This window comes from Takifugu rubripes, chromosome 5, assembly GCF_901000725.2.
Source record: "Takifugu rubripes chromosome 5, fTakRub1.2, whole genome shotgun sequence".
NCBI classification, from domain to species: domain Eukaryota; kingdom Metazoa; phylum Chordata; class Actinopteri; order Tetraodontiformes; family Tetraodontidae; genus Takifugu; species Takifugu rubripes.
In genome coordinates this window covers 6,300,011-6,313,640 of record NC_042289.1, presented here as the reverse complement: position 1 = coordinate 6,313,640, position 13,630 = coordinate 6,300,011, and the positions used below count along the sequence as shown (strand labels likewise).

General features: G+C 47.1%; 2 protein-coding genes across 7 annotated transcripts in view; one reads left to right on the top strand and one right to left on the bottom strand.

Annotated features, from left to right (window-relative positions):
- Positions 1-6,803, top strand: part of cacna1aa (calcium channel, voltage-dependent, P/Q type, alpha 1A subunit, a) — a 55,406-nt gene extending 48,603 nt beyond the window's left edge. For 5 of the 6 annotated variants that reach the window (XM_029836993.1, XM_029836995.1, XM_029836997.1 and 2 more), the window contains 4 exons: positions 259-297; positions 1,224-1,440; positions 1,638-1,909; positions 2,776-6,803. In XM_029836993.1, coding sequence (XP_029692853.1) covers positions 259-297; positions 1,224-1,440; positions 1,638-1,909; positions 2,776-3,588 — 1,341 coding nt within the window. In that variant the 3' untranslated portion in view covers positions 3,589-6,803. The remainder of the gene's footprint in view (positions 1-258; positions 298-1,223; positions 1,441-1,637; positions 1,910-2,775) is intronic. The other variant, XM_029836996.1, reaches the window with a different exon arrangement.
- An 899-nt stretch (positions 6,804-7,702) lies between these two features.
- On the bottom strand, positions 7,703-8,763 carry ier2a (immediate early response 2a). The gene has a single exon (XM_011603845.2). It carries the CDS (start codon positions 8,502-8,504, stop codon positions 8,064-8,066), a length of 441 nt encoding a protein of 146 aa, XP_011602147.1. The 5' UTR covers positions 8,505-8,763; the 3' UTR covers positions 7,703-8,063.
- Between the last annotated feature and the right edge of the window lie 4,867 nt (positions 8,764-13,630).

The window sequence follows — 13,630 nt, the reverse complement described above, 5'->3', positions numbered from 1 at the left end:
CTGCTTTTGGTGTCTAATCGGGTTCTTTCTCTGTCCCCCTGTTCTCTTTCCTCTCTTTTCTGTGTGGCACATCATCTGTTTGTTTTCCTTTTTATCTCTGTGTGCCCTTTCATTTTCCCTCTCATTGTGTGTCAATCCACCCCCCACAAACCCCCAACCCTCCCGCTCCTCCACTCCCCGTTCCTTTCTTCTCGTCCATGTGACCACGACTTTGCTGTATTCTGTGGCTCTGTGTGTGTCTTCTCTGTGCTTATACAGCAGCGCAGGAGAGGGAAACAACGTGGCAGTACCCTCAGTGTATGTACCCTGTCTTCCCCGTCTCATCCTCCTGTCTCCTCCTGTCATGGTTATTTTTCCTCATCTGTCTCTCCTACCATGACAGGGGCCTTTAGAAATCCCTCTGACCGGACCCGCTCTAGGCTAGAGAATTGTTAAACCCCTGAAATTTGGAATTGGGCTCCTCTAACCCCTGTCATTGTAAACTCTGCTTTTACTCTTTCTCATCTGTGTGTGTGTGTGTGTGTGTGTGTGCGTGTGTGTGTGTGTGTGTGTGGGGCTCTCCTCGGCTGCTGCTGCTGCTTGTTGCTGCTTCCTCCATCTGTGTCCAAGTGTCCGTTTACACCCCCCACCTGCATGCAAGGAGTTTTATTTCAGACGTGTGTTTGCGTGTGTGTCTGTGTGAAAGGTACAGTGAGAAATTACCCGATTGTTTGACAAGAGTGGGCGATTCTTGACGCCTGTGCATGTGTGATTACCTTCCAATCTAGCCAATGATTGAAATAAAACAAATCTGGTGCCATTCAACTTTGATTTTTACCTGCGAGGTGTAGTGGAAGTTTCAGTGCAGGAAAAGAACACGCTGGATTTCTGAAGTGAACGAATATTCCATTGCTGCATTAGTCTATTCCACATAACTTGGTCCGGCAGGGACGCAGGGCAATACCTGTGTGTTGGAGAACACACAAAAAGAAAGGAAATAGAAACCTTTGTAGGCTGAAGTGTGCTGGTTTGGGAATCAGAGCTGATGCGGATAGAAGACGGTCTCAGATCCTAATTTTTTGGCAGTGGTGTGTCGGTTTCTGCTGTTTTCCATTCACACACGACTGCACACAGCACATCCACATGTACACAGCGTGTCAACCCAGGATAGGAAACACCAGCTCCACCTTCAAAGGGACTTCATTTCTCTCTCTCTCCCACGGTGGTGTCTGTTCCTTCCTCAGACTATAAGCGACAACAGTCCTATGAAACGCTCGGCCTCCTCGCTAGGCCACAGCAGGTCTGGGCGTGGCCACAGAGACAGGGGAGGGGTGGACGACTACGGCATGGAGAGGGTAATACCTGAAGAGGGGCGGCCTTACAGACACGGACACCGGCGTAAAGAGCGGAGCCATCGGGCATCTGAGAGATCCCTTTGTCGCTACGCTGACGGTGATACAGGTGAGTAAAAAACAGAGACTTGATATCATTTATTAAAAACTATTAAAAGGTTACACCATTTTGCCATTCCTTAAGACAAAAATGTCCTTAAGTGACTACAATTTTTTGCAGCCAGTAAGTGTAAACACACTTACTGATGTCATCCGCTTATCTGTTGTCATAGCAACCTTAGTAACACCACTGACCTCTACAAACAGGCCTAGGAACAGACCTGGGCACCACTACCCAGTCCGGAGACATACAGTCCAAGGACAGGGATCGCGACAGAGATCGCGGCCGGTCCAAAGACCGCAAGCACCACCACCACCATCACCACCACCACGGCTCGGTGGACAAGGAGCGCTACACTGCAGAGCGAGGCGGCGAGTACGCGCACAGGCACTCCCACGACAGAGGGGAGGAGAGGGAAAGGGATCGGCGCTGGTCGCGGTCGCCCAGCGAAGGTCGCGAGTGCATGATGCACAGACAGGTGGGCTGCTGGGTGATGGAGGTGGATCGCGACCGCTAATTTTTCAGGACGTTTTAGGCGTTTGGTGAACGTTTTGATAAACCCGTGTCTCTAATTTGATGCAAAAATTAGAGGCCTCAACATGTCCTTGTCCTTAAGCTCGGTGGTAAAGACGGCATGGGCCCTCTCAGCATGTTTTTATACACATATGTTTGTCTATATGCACACAAACATTGAGCACTTGCATGATTCTTTGTCCAAACTGTTATAAGACCCAAACAAATATGCATAAAGTATGTATATTTGGAGTAAGCGACTTCTGCCCTATGCTTTCTCAGATATCCTGCACCTGTCTGGCATTATTTTCCCAAATACACCTGAAGTACTTTGACACATTGCTCAGCCTTTATATTTGAGTTCATTCTTAAAAACAACTTTTAAGTCTAATGTTGCACCTGTATCACAAATATGGATATGCATGTTAGGCACTGCAACTGTTCCTGTATCAGGTTTATTGCTCCAGAAATCAACCCTTTACCCTTCTTTTCTCCTCTTATTTTCTCTCCTCTGCCTGACCTGTTGCTTCTCTTTGTGTGCTGCTGTTTGGAATGTCACCTTATTTTTTTTTTACATCCTTTGCTCTGTTACCTTTTGATGCCTGTTGTGCTTATTTTTTCTTTCCTCCACACCATGGACATTATGACTGGTCTCCTTATTGCTGCTGTAATTTTCCAATTTTATTCCTTTTTTATCTGGACTCTCTTGCTTTCTTTCTGCTCCTCTTTGTGTTCTGCTCTCTCTTTCCCATCCTGGACTGTGTTCTACATGTTCTGTCGCTGAATTTGTGGTTCGTTCTTTTTATTTGCTTTATTTCACTTTTCGTTTAGGGCAGTAGTTCAGTCAGCGGAAGTCCCGTCCCCTCAACGTCGGGGACCAGCACTCCACGTCGAGGCCGTCGACAATTGCCTCAGACCCCCGCGACCCCCCGCCCTCATGTCACCTACTCCCCTGTCGTCCGTAAGGCCATGCCAACGCCCCCCGGACCACAGACCCGACCACCAGCCCCCGCCCCAAGGCATTTTTCTCCTGAGCCTCCACCGGCCCAAGGTCCTCTCCCTGCCGGTCTTCCAGTGGCCCACCATGGCACGCCTCGTCATATTCATCATCCCCCACCTCGCTGGCCAGACACAGGTGGAGGTGGCTCTATGGAAGCGGGGGGGTGCTTCTATAACCAGGAGTACCAGGACTTTGAGCCTCACCATGAACCACCTGCGTACGAGCAAAACCCAATGCAAGTCGTCAACCCTCACGGTCACATCATGGCCGGCCACCCACTTCCACCTCCTCCACAACCACAGCCACACAACCCCCATCCCCTTCCTCCACCTCAGCCTCATCTGGTGAACAACCCCCACCCTCACCCACCGCCCCACCCGCAGCCCAGTCGCACTCCACCCAGAACTGTCCATCATGTGCCCCCGCCCACCACGGCCCTGACTGGACCACTACAAAGCCAGATGCAGTCTGCTGCCCAACGCCGCCTCCCCAACGGGTATCGCTCTTCATCGCCTTCTGCACTCCTACACGGGCCCCCACACACCGGGCCTCACAAGATCCCACCCCCGGCCGGGCATCCTCGTGGCCCCCGCAAGGGCCTGCACGAACCCTACAGTGAGACGGAGGAAGATGACTGGTGCTAGCCTCCGGGGAAGGGGGACGGGCTCTAGAGGGTAAAGGTGATGAGAGATGGGCTAAAAGGAGACGGCAGAACATTGACTGTCCAAGGAGGTCACGGATCTTTGTTATTAGGTTTTCCTTCTTTTTCACTGGTTGGCATGTCGCGGAGACCGGGGGCCAAATGTGGCGTCAGCAGGATGAAACAGAAATGCTGAGGGAGGGACCTGTTGGGGCGAGGAGAGGTGTCAGACCGCCGCTGCGCTCTACTTGCGTTGCTGTCGCGTTCATCTCTCGATGCCAAATAAGACCAACCTCAAACTGCTGAGGGGGCGATAGACTCTTTCTGTGTCTTACGTTCTGCCTGCGGCGATTAATTACAGCCACTTACAAGATGTCAAGAGTTGCGACTCGACAAAAGAAACAGAGACAAAAGAACATCAACTCTTTTTATTTATTTATGTATTTATTTATTTATTTTGCTCCTCAAACAATCAACATCCCTCCCAGCCACCAGTTGTATATTGATGAGTTTTATCATCTGTGTTTTTAACTAAGAACAAATGTGTCAACGTGCCCTCCGCCTGTATGAGGTGAGATGGCAGAGTGGGTGGGAGAGTTGGGAGGAGGGTAGCCGGGGGGGGGGGGGGGGGGGGGGTGAGACAAATCCATTGGGTCCAAGGGACAGGATTTGAGAACATCCTCCTCCCAGAAAACAATTGAGCCCCCCTCAACACGCGAGACCAACAAGAGAGGAAAAAAAAAAGCGAAGACGGGTTTCAGGAAAAAAAAACAACACATTTTTGCAGTATTTGTTCTTCTATTCCTGCGTCTTCTTCCCTCTACGAAACACTGAAGCCTGAATCTTCTGTTGCAGCGGCACTTCTGTTATTTCAGTCTTGCAGACTTGTACACCCTGTGGAATCCTGCATGAAAGATACAAAAGAAAAAAAAACTATTACTAATGATAATAGCAACAATGAGAATCTACTGTATGTGGGGGGGAAACTTTACTCAGTCATTTCTGTTGTGATCTTTTTTTTCGAGTTTCTCTCTTTTTTGCAAATGCCTTTCTGTTTCTCTTTCTCTCTCCTCTTTATGGGATTTGTTTTTATTTTCTTTACCCTAAAACTAGGTGACAGAGTTCTGGTCGATGCTATATGTCTACTAAGGACAAAACGTTTGCTTTTGCTTGCTTGTCTGTATATTTTGAGTCGGATGCCTGCCACTGATACAGCTCGATTTGCACATAATTTGTATGTGAAACAAACCTTTTGTAACTAAAGTGGTATTACTAAAAGGATACAAATGGAAGCAGGGTCAAATGGGGGAAGAGATGTGGCATCCATATTGGGAAATTAGCCTAGCGAATCAGTGACATCTCATAGTCTTCCAGGGTTTTTGGGGAAATCCAAGACGACAGAGAGAAAGAGACCACTAGAAAGAAGGGGGAAAGAAGAGAAACTCCTTTTTTTGTTACATGACTGTAATAATGGGGATTAAAAAAAAAGATATAAACATGTAGGATGAAGGTGATCACGGAACTGAGACGTGATCTTGTCCCATTTCTGTCTTTTAGCTCTGTCAGTCTTTTTTCCAACCTCAAGGTGGAGCTCTCGTCCCCCGGCTGCGTCGTTGGCAGAGGGATTCTGTAGGAGGACCAAAATGGCCAACAACAACAAAAACTATGCAGAATTTCGACCGTGGGTAAATTTGTCATTCTACTTATCAAAAGCCTCCTCCTGCATCAAGCGCCTCTGTGGGTTGGCAGAGCTCCGCCGCCGCTGTACGGCTCGCCGGCGTGTAGGTGTCGTACCCCTTTGCCTCACACCTGAAGCAAAGACGTTCCACAGACGCCATCACGCCGTCTCACTTCTAGACCCTCCCCAGTCTGCGTCCCGCCCCTGAAAACACCGCCAGCCCAGTTCTGACGGGTCGGAGAAAAGATGTCTGACTCCATCTCTGTGTATTACCTCTGTATATTTTGGATTTCATTCTGTGTGTTTCTCTGTGTGCCTCAAACTAACACTCGTTAACACACGCCACTGTCAGCGCCAAAACACGACGGAAAAAGAGTTTCACTTGTTTAACCTCGAGGCCTATCACGAGTTGACCGGAGAATGCACCGTTTAAAAACAAAAAGGACAAAAAAAACAACAAAAAAAACAACTGCCTATCAGTGTCTTTCCAACCTCAGTGGAATGTCACGGACGAGTATTTTTTTCCTCACTTTATTCAGAAAGCACACTTGGTATGTAGCCGGTTGTGTGGGTGGGTTTTTGCGTGCGTGTACGAACATCGATGAGTATGGTCCCGATCACGTTTTGGGGTTTTATTTCAGCGTCCCTTTTCATGGTTCCAGAAGTCTCTTTTTGGTGATGCGTGTGGCCATGCGATGCCCCTGAGTGAACCATGCAACCCCCCCCCCGCCCCCAATATTCACCATCCATCTTTGTGTCGATGCTGCAGTGAAATCCACTAACACGCTGATTAACCACACTTCAAAAAGCAATGTAAAGCCGCTACTGAGGGGAAAAAAAGTGTTTTTTTTTCCTTTTTTAAGTACAAAAGATTTTAAAAAAAGGTGAAAATATATAGTTCCAGAAATGCATGTGCTATGTGCATGCCACACCGTGGGTTATCAGTCATCTTCAGGACATAAATGATTTAAAATAATAAAAAAAAAAGATTAGTGAATTAAGAGGAATAATGAAAAAAAATGATATAAGATAGATAGATGTTTTTAAAAAGCAACGTTTCCTTTTTTCTTCTATTTTTGAGAACAAAAAGGGTTGGAAAAATACAAAAAAAAAAAAGTCAAAAGAATAAAAAAAAACAAGAGATTTTGGTGAGAATTTTGTTTTGATTTCTTCCGTTACATGGAGTTGAGACACAACACGACCATGTTCAGGACACCACAGAAAAGAAGCTATCTTTACATTTTTAAAAAAGAAGAAGAAATAAAGAACGTACAGTTCAGAAAGATGGTGTATTCTCCCTTCTAATTTTTCGAGGGGGGTCACGTGGTGCAGAAACCCGCCACGATGCTCTCGCGGCGGGTTGCGGAACCTTCTAATCTCCCTCACACTCCCCCCTTTTCTTTCTCTCTCTCTCTCTCTAAATCTGTCTCTCTCGCACTCTTTAACTGTCGCACTCTCGACCTGTCTCACCGCTATTTCTACTAGTGCATTTTGTAATTCCAGACAGAACTCTTCCTAAAGAATAAAATCCAGAGAGAATGCACGCCGCTCCGTGTCATTTCTTTTTACTGTCTCAGCTCTTTTCCTCCACCATCTGCAGGAACGTCCAAACCCAGTCCGCAAAAGCCGGAATCCTGCCACGTTTTTGGTCCTCCCGGGAGGAAAACTCGGTCTTAATCTACTCTTTTGAAGCCGATTTCCTCCCGGGAGGACCGAAAACGTGGACTTTGCGGACTGGGTTTGAACATCGAGCCCTAGAGGCATCGAGTGCCAGATTTGGCGCCTGCTGGTGGCAAAAGTACAAACTGCATGAATTGTATAGTTTGCGGTATAAAAAGGAGTTTTAATATTCTACAAAGGAGACAAGGGTGAATAATTCGATACTAATAATTTCGTTTTGAAGGTTGTTTGTCTGGTAAGGATTGAGAAATGTCTCCATGGGAGTTTTTACTGTTAATTTCAGCACGCCCTGGAGTCTCCGGGTGTTTGGTTCCATCCCAGCAGGGTGGAGGCAAGGACCCTTTACCCCTCCCCACTCTCACACAATGGTTGTGTGGTCTATCATGTTTCACATTCCTACTCACTGTGTTGGGGAGTTAAAAGTGACAATGTATTCAAATGTTCAGATTCACTCCAGAGGGAGCATTACTTCACAGCTCAGACTTTTCCACCCAATTTTCCTGCCCACAAACTGGCCCCGTTGTATCCTGACCCTTAAAAAAATGCAGACTTTGGTGAATCCTTATTGTCCCCCAGTCAATGGTACTACGCCCCTCACCCCATCTGAACTGTTCCCCGCCTTTGTTAGGCAAATGTGAGCAGTGTTGGGGGGTGGAAGCCACAGGAGGGAGGAGACCACCTCCGCCTCACCCGAAACCCGCTTCCTGTCCCACATAGTGCACTTTCCTGACCCCAAACACATACACACACAGTGACAGTGCAGTTACACGTGGACCACAGATCTTTATTTATTACATCTTTAGTAAATACTGAGGTAGAAGTCCATTATTTCATATTGCTTCAACAGAACTGTGCGAGTAATGTTCGTGAAGAAGGGATCAAGGTCTCAGTCACAAGAACCAGATCCTTGATTTCCACCTTTGTGGCCAGTAACAGCTCAACTGGGTCAAAAGTCACAGTGGCCGCCGCACACCGGCTCGGCGATCCTTCGGGCCACGTCCAGGTGCGCCCGTGTACCGGTTTAGGTTCCACAAAGATCCCCAAACACGATCCTTTGGTGAGGTTTCATTCTGTCTGCTGAGATCTGGAGCTCTTCTTGCGTCGCTGAGGGGGGTCCTCACTTACCCCGGGCTGGCCGGTGGCTGCTGGGTGCCAGTATCCCGCTCCACTCGGGCTTTCTTACAGGGCAAAAAGTCCGGCTCCGTGGTCGCTTTGGCCCGCCTCTTTCTGTGGGGCTGCACGAAGCTGCTCACGTGACGGTTCCCCTTGTTCGACGCACCGCAGCTGGGGTCTCTGGGGTAAGACACGAGCGCTTCCCCCGCGGAGGAGGGAGAAACCGGGTGGTCCGACGGAGCTGCGCTCGGCTCGGCCGTCATCTGCGTCTCCATCAGCATCTGGGCCGCGTAGAAAAGGTCCCGGGCGGACCTAATGGCCAGGGTCAGCAGCAGGGTCCGGTGCAGGCGGAGACCCCCTCGCTGGGCCCGTGAGTGCTTCAGTTTCTCCACCGCCGAGACCATGATCCTCTTGGCCTTATCGCTGACGTCCATGTTTATTTTGATCATAGTCCCGGAAGGAAAACAAACAAACAAACAGAGATTAGCCTGGACGTAGACTGCAGAGCTCAGCCAGACACGTTTCCAGAGGGGCGGCTTGTTGCCCGCAGCCGCTCATAAACTCGCTGACGTCACTAACGCCACGAGTCAGGCCCCGCCCACTGGGCTACCGCGGAGCACGTCGATGACGTCACCGCACATGCAGGCTTAACGATCGTCTGAGTGACCCGTTAGAAGAAAAGGGTCCACAAACAGTCCTGTATGTTCGGAATTTAAACTTTGCACCAACCTTAGATACTCTCAGCAGGACCAGCGTGCGCGCGCGCGGGCGCGGGCATATGCCGATACTCGGTACATCCAGAGGAGAACCCATGAGGTGGGCTGGAGTACCAGCCAGGTTCGTGGCGCCTCCCCACATCCTCTCAGTCCTTGTTGGGGCAGAGGAATCCCCTCTCCCGCACTCAGGAGTTCAGCAGGACTTCAGTCAGCACCTCCCTCGGCCATGGAGGATCTCGCCTGGGCTCTCAGCTGGCCGCTGGTCTTCCAGACGGGTTCCAGCACTGGTCACGGTCCAGGTCGCTGAGTGTGATGCAGACCGGACCTCCAGACTGGGAAAACACTTTCTCCTCACTATTGATGCGTAATGATCTGTTTCAGCACCTAAACATTGTAACACAGCACACACATCTTTTGCACGTTTTACGTTTTACTGCATTTCCTCTTTTTATACATGCTCACGTGATGTCATTCATTTGCCTGGAATTAAGTTCATTCATTATTTAGTTTAGTTGCTGCTTCTTCTCAAATCTTGAGCCGGCACGTATTGAAGCCGACTCAATAAAAGAGTTAGCACGCCATCTAGTGGCGTGATGTGGAACTGAACCTTTGAATTTCTCACACACACACACACACTAGTGGAGATTACGTTACCAAATGTTGATAAATTTTAAATAAGCTATGAACGTGTTTATTTAGTCAACTCGTGGTATTAAATGCTAATCTGTGAACTTTTGGGCGATTTTTTCTAATTCTTTTAGTGATTTATTGACCTATTCATTCATATATTTTTAAATTGATTAAGCAGGAGAATCAAAACACACCTATAAATCCGAATTGCAAAGTGCAAGGCTGCAAATGAAACCTATTTGTGTTTTTCACTTCCCATCACAGGATCCTTTCTGTCATGTCAGACTTAAAACACAAGGTGGCGCACTCGCAAAGAAATTAGAAGAAAAAAAACTCGGATTTTGTTGATTTTGAGAGAACGCGTAAAAGTAAGATTTCACCCAGTGGTTCGACTGTTTTAAACGACAATTTCCTCCCTCTTCATCAGAAGAACCACAGTCCTCATGGGCCAAAAATAGATGTTCCCACAACTGCATTTCTAAGTATTTCTGGCCCAGAGTTTCATTGAAGATACTCTTTTTTGAGGAAACTATTCAGAAATGAATTTTGGAGATTGATATTCAGTGTTTTCACCCCAGACAACACGACTTCAGACACCATCAGTGGCACTGACCAGTCCAGTGGGTCCAGTCAGACCCACCATGCGGGACCGGATATGGGGATGTTTTGACATTATGAAATGTTTGATTGCATTTAAAGGCCTCATTTATTGGTCACAGGGTGAACACTTCCTGTTTCCTCCAACCGTGGTGATCAGAACAGTTCTGGTGCTGAATAACCTTCAGTGCAGTAGAAGATTTTGCAGGCTCTGTGGGAGCTCTGAGCGGTTCTTCTAAACTCGCCATGTTTATCATTCATCCATCAGAACAAATACAGCACAGACAAATCGCGTCAAATTGACTGAATCGACCCAAGATGGGCTCCTGTCACAGGGCAGAAACATCTCAGTCATTTCAGGGAATTGAGCGAAGATTCATTTCTTTAAAATGACTTTTAGCAAAAAGGTCAGAAGGTTGAGAAATTCTTATGTATACAAAGACATAGAAAATAAAAGCACATTATATATATATATATATACATATATATATATATATATATATATATATATACACACACACACACATATATATATATACATATATATATATATACATATATATATATATACATATATATATATATATATATATATATATATATATATATACACACACACACACACACATATGTGTGGTTTACATGTTATATGAAATGGTTGTGCATTTTTAAATCTTAAAAAAATAAGAAAAAAAAGCCCAATGTTTATATTTGTGTCCGGCTATACAGCAAAAACTGTCACAAGGTCACAAGTTCTGTGGTTTTCTTTTCAGAGTAAAATGTTCTATTTACAACACGTCTCATCTGAAAGTGAAACCACAGCAGATGTTCTGGTCATGAAGCATGAAAAAGTGCCACGCATGGCCGCCAGCAGGTGTGCAGCAGCAGCTCATTTGCACACAATCTCACTTTAATATTAAACATTTAAGATCATTTTCGCTTCAAAGAAACTCAAATAAAGAGCGTCGCGCTTGTCTTCGGTCCGCCGGCGGTGCCACAAACAGGAAACGGGAGACAAATGAGTTGTTATAAATCCTTTATTAAGATCATTTAGAGTCCATTTTCTCCTCTATGGTTCGTATTTACTTTACAGTCGTTATGTGCAATCAGGGTTAATAATGTCGGGTCACAGTTACAGGGCTGTCACAACGTTATTGGCACTTGGAACACGGGAAGAGTAAGATGAGCCACAGGAGAGAGTCCACTACAGGGTTACAGAGGGTCGGGAGCAGGGGCGAGAGGATAGACGTTGCTCAGAAGCGTTGTAAATGGACACCTCATGCTGCAAGTGCACAACAAACAATCGGAGCTCTATGTGCGCATCTATATACAGGAGTTCTCTATACATGTGTATAAGTGTGTTGCTATCTGTCTGCTGTATACAACCAAAAGCAACGCTTGTTGTCAAAAAGCACGGCGGCGCTTTTGGGGCGTTTTCCGGGCTGCTCAGTGGATCCCAGCGCTGAGCCCGATTCAGCGCTACTGAGGCGCAATGGAACCATGCAGGAGACAGCTTTTGTTCATTTCCGCTCCATGGCTGCATAAGGTGCTTACACGGTAACGGAATGCATACATGCGCCGCGGCGGCGACTGGGAACTTTTCCATAGCTGTCCAAGGGATCTCTGATGTGTTTATGGGCTGCCAAGATACCGGAAACTACAGTCGCTGTGGAAATGCTGCAGCAGTTCCACTGATCCCAGACTGCAACCAGGACAAGCTTAATCCACGTCTCAATACGCTGGAGGCTCACTCCCATTAAGACAGTTTTGTGGCGAGTTAGTCAGAAGGGCGTTACCACGGTAGTGTTTTACCTGTTTTAATTTTTGGGGAACTATTTTCGTGCATGGAAATGGAGTCCTTCCTCCACAGGGCCACAGATTACAACACTAAAATATCATTTACACCTTCAACATTTGAGATTTCAACATTCACAAATGACAGCCGACCATCCCCACGTCTACTTTATCTTTGGGCAAGCTGGATGTGATATTAAAAAAACAAAAAAACTTCTCCCTCATGTCAAATGTCCCAAAATGATCATGGAGTCCACAGAATGTCTCTTGGTCCAACAACTCTCAAAACAGCATTACCAGGGAATCTGTATCAGACACGTTACTACAGGGCAAACCACTACGAGGACGCAATAATTTAAACAAACAGCAACGTTCTCGCTTGAAGAAAGGTCGGGGCGAAAACTGTGTGAATCCAGGGTGTGTTTAAACACATCATAGAAGGTCCGGAGCGACCTAAAACCTCTGCTTTGCCTGCGAAGCGCATGAACGCCCGTGCGGAGGTGAAGCGTGACGGCAGCTGCGTGTGGGACAGGAAGCGCGGACACCGGAGAGGCAAGCGAGCCGGCGCACAGGCTCAAACGGAGGTCTGGTTGGGTCGCGGGGTGCTGCGTTCAGGTTCAGTCCGCCTCCCGTCAAAGTAACCTCGGCTGCTTATTTTTATGTGTCAAACTTCAGGGGGAGAAAAAGACTCTTTAGAACAAAGTGATCAGTCCTCTGCATCCGGACCGCCCAGCAACGGAACCGAAGAACACTTGGGAACAGCTTAACAGTCTCCTCGATGATTCTAAAAGAATTTAAGCCAAACTTTAAAACATTAAAACGGCGAAAACACAGATTCCACCTCCGGGGATCCAACTGCTACACAATGTCAAAAAAGGTGCAAGACTGCTTCTTTTCAGTAAGGTGCAGAAACGTCCTCCCTACCTCACAGGTGCAAAAATCAACGAGATGTGGCACTGGAGACACACACACACACACACAGACACACACACACGCGGTACCCGACAACTAAGAAGCGATATCGGCTCCTTCTCACTCGCAGCTTCTGATTATTGATTTTTTAACAAGGCACATTCCAACATCTCTCTATTTCTTTACATTTCAATAAAAATGTCAGTAACTCTCACAAAAAAAGGGACTAAATAAAGACACGAAGCTTTGATGGGAGCAAAGGTAGGAAACTACCAGCGGGTCGGGGAATCGCGGGCCGGTGCGTTCAGGTTCACGACCTAACGTCTAACAGTTGTCGGACCTCTGCATCCTGAAGATGAATCGACTCAAATTTAGCAGTTCGCCTGCTCGCTCCACCGCCCTGCGCCACTAAAGAAAGGTAAAAATAAACCGCGCTCCTATGAAAAGGCTTTATTCTGCTTTATTACACTCTCTTTTCTGCAAAAATAGAACGATTCTTCGTTTCATAAGACCTTTTTTTGCCTCAGTAAAACAGGGTGACGGAAATTTTTGTTTTTTTTAACCATCCCTCTAACGCTCTTTCCTCACACCGTTGCAGGCATGGGCGCGTGCTTTTATAAATATAGCTTTTCCTCTAAAAATACAACCGTCACTGATCACCTGTTGTGCTCGCACCTTCAGGGACGAGCTTCTCTCGGACCGCTGGAGCGTTTCTATGAGATACTGCACAGTGAGAGCCAGGGTCTCTGGCCTCGGGGGAAAAACAGAAGTTGCGGGGTGACGAGCGGAAGGAGGAAGATCAGGTAGTATTGAAGAGATTCTATCGGTTTATGTGGGATTATACTCAGTGACTGAGACACATCGTCAAGCTTGCATAGAGAAGAATGCCACTGACGTGTACCTTCAGTGTCCTGGTGCCGCGTTTA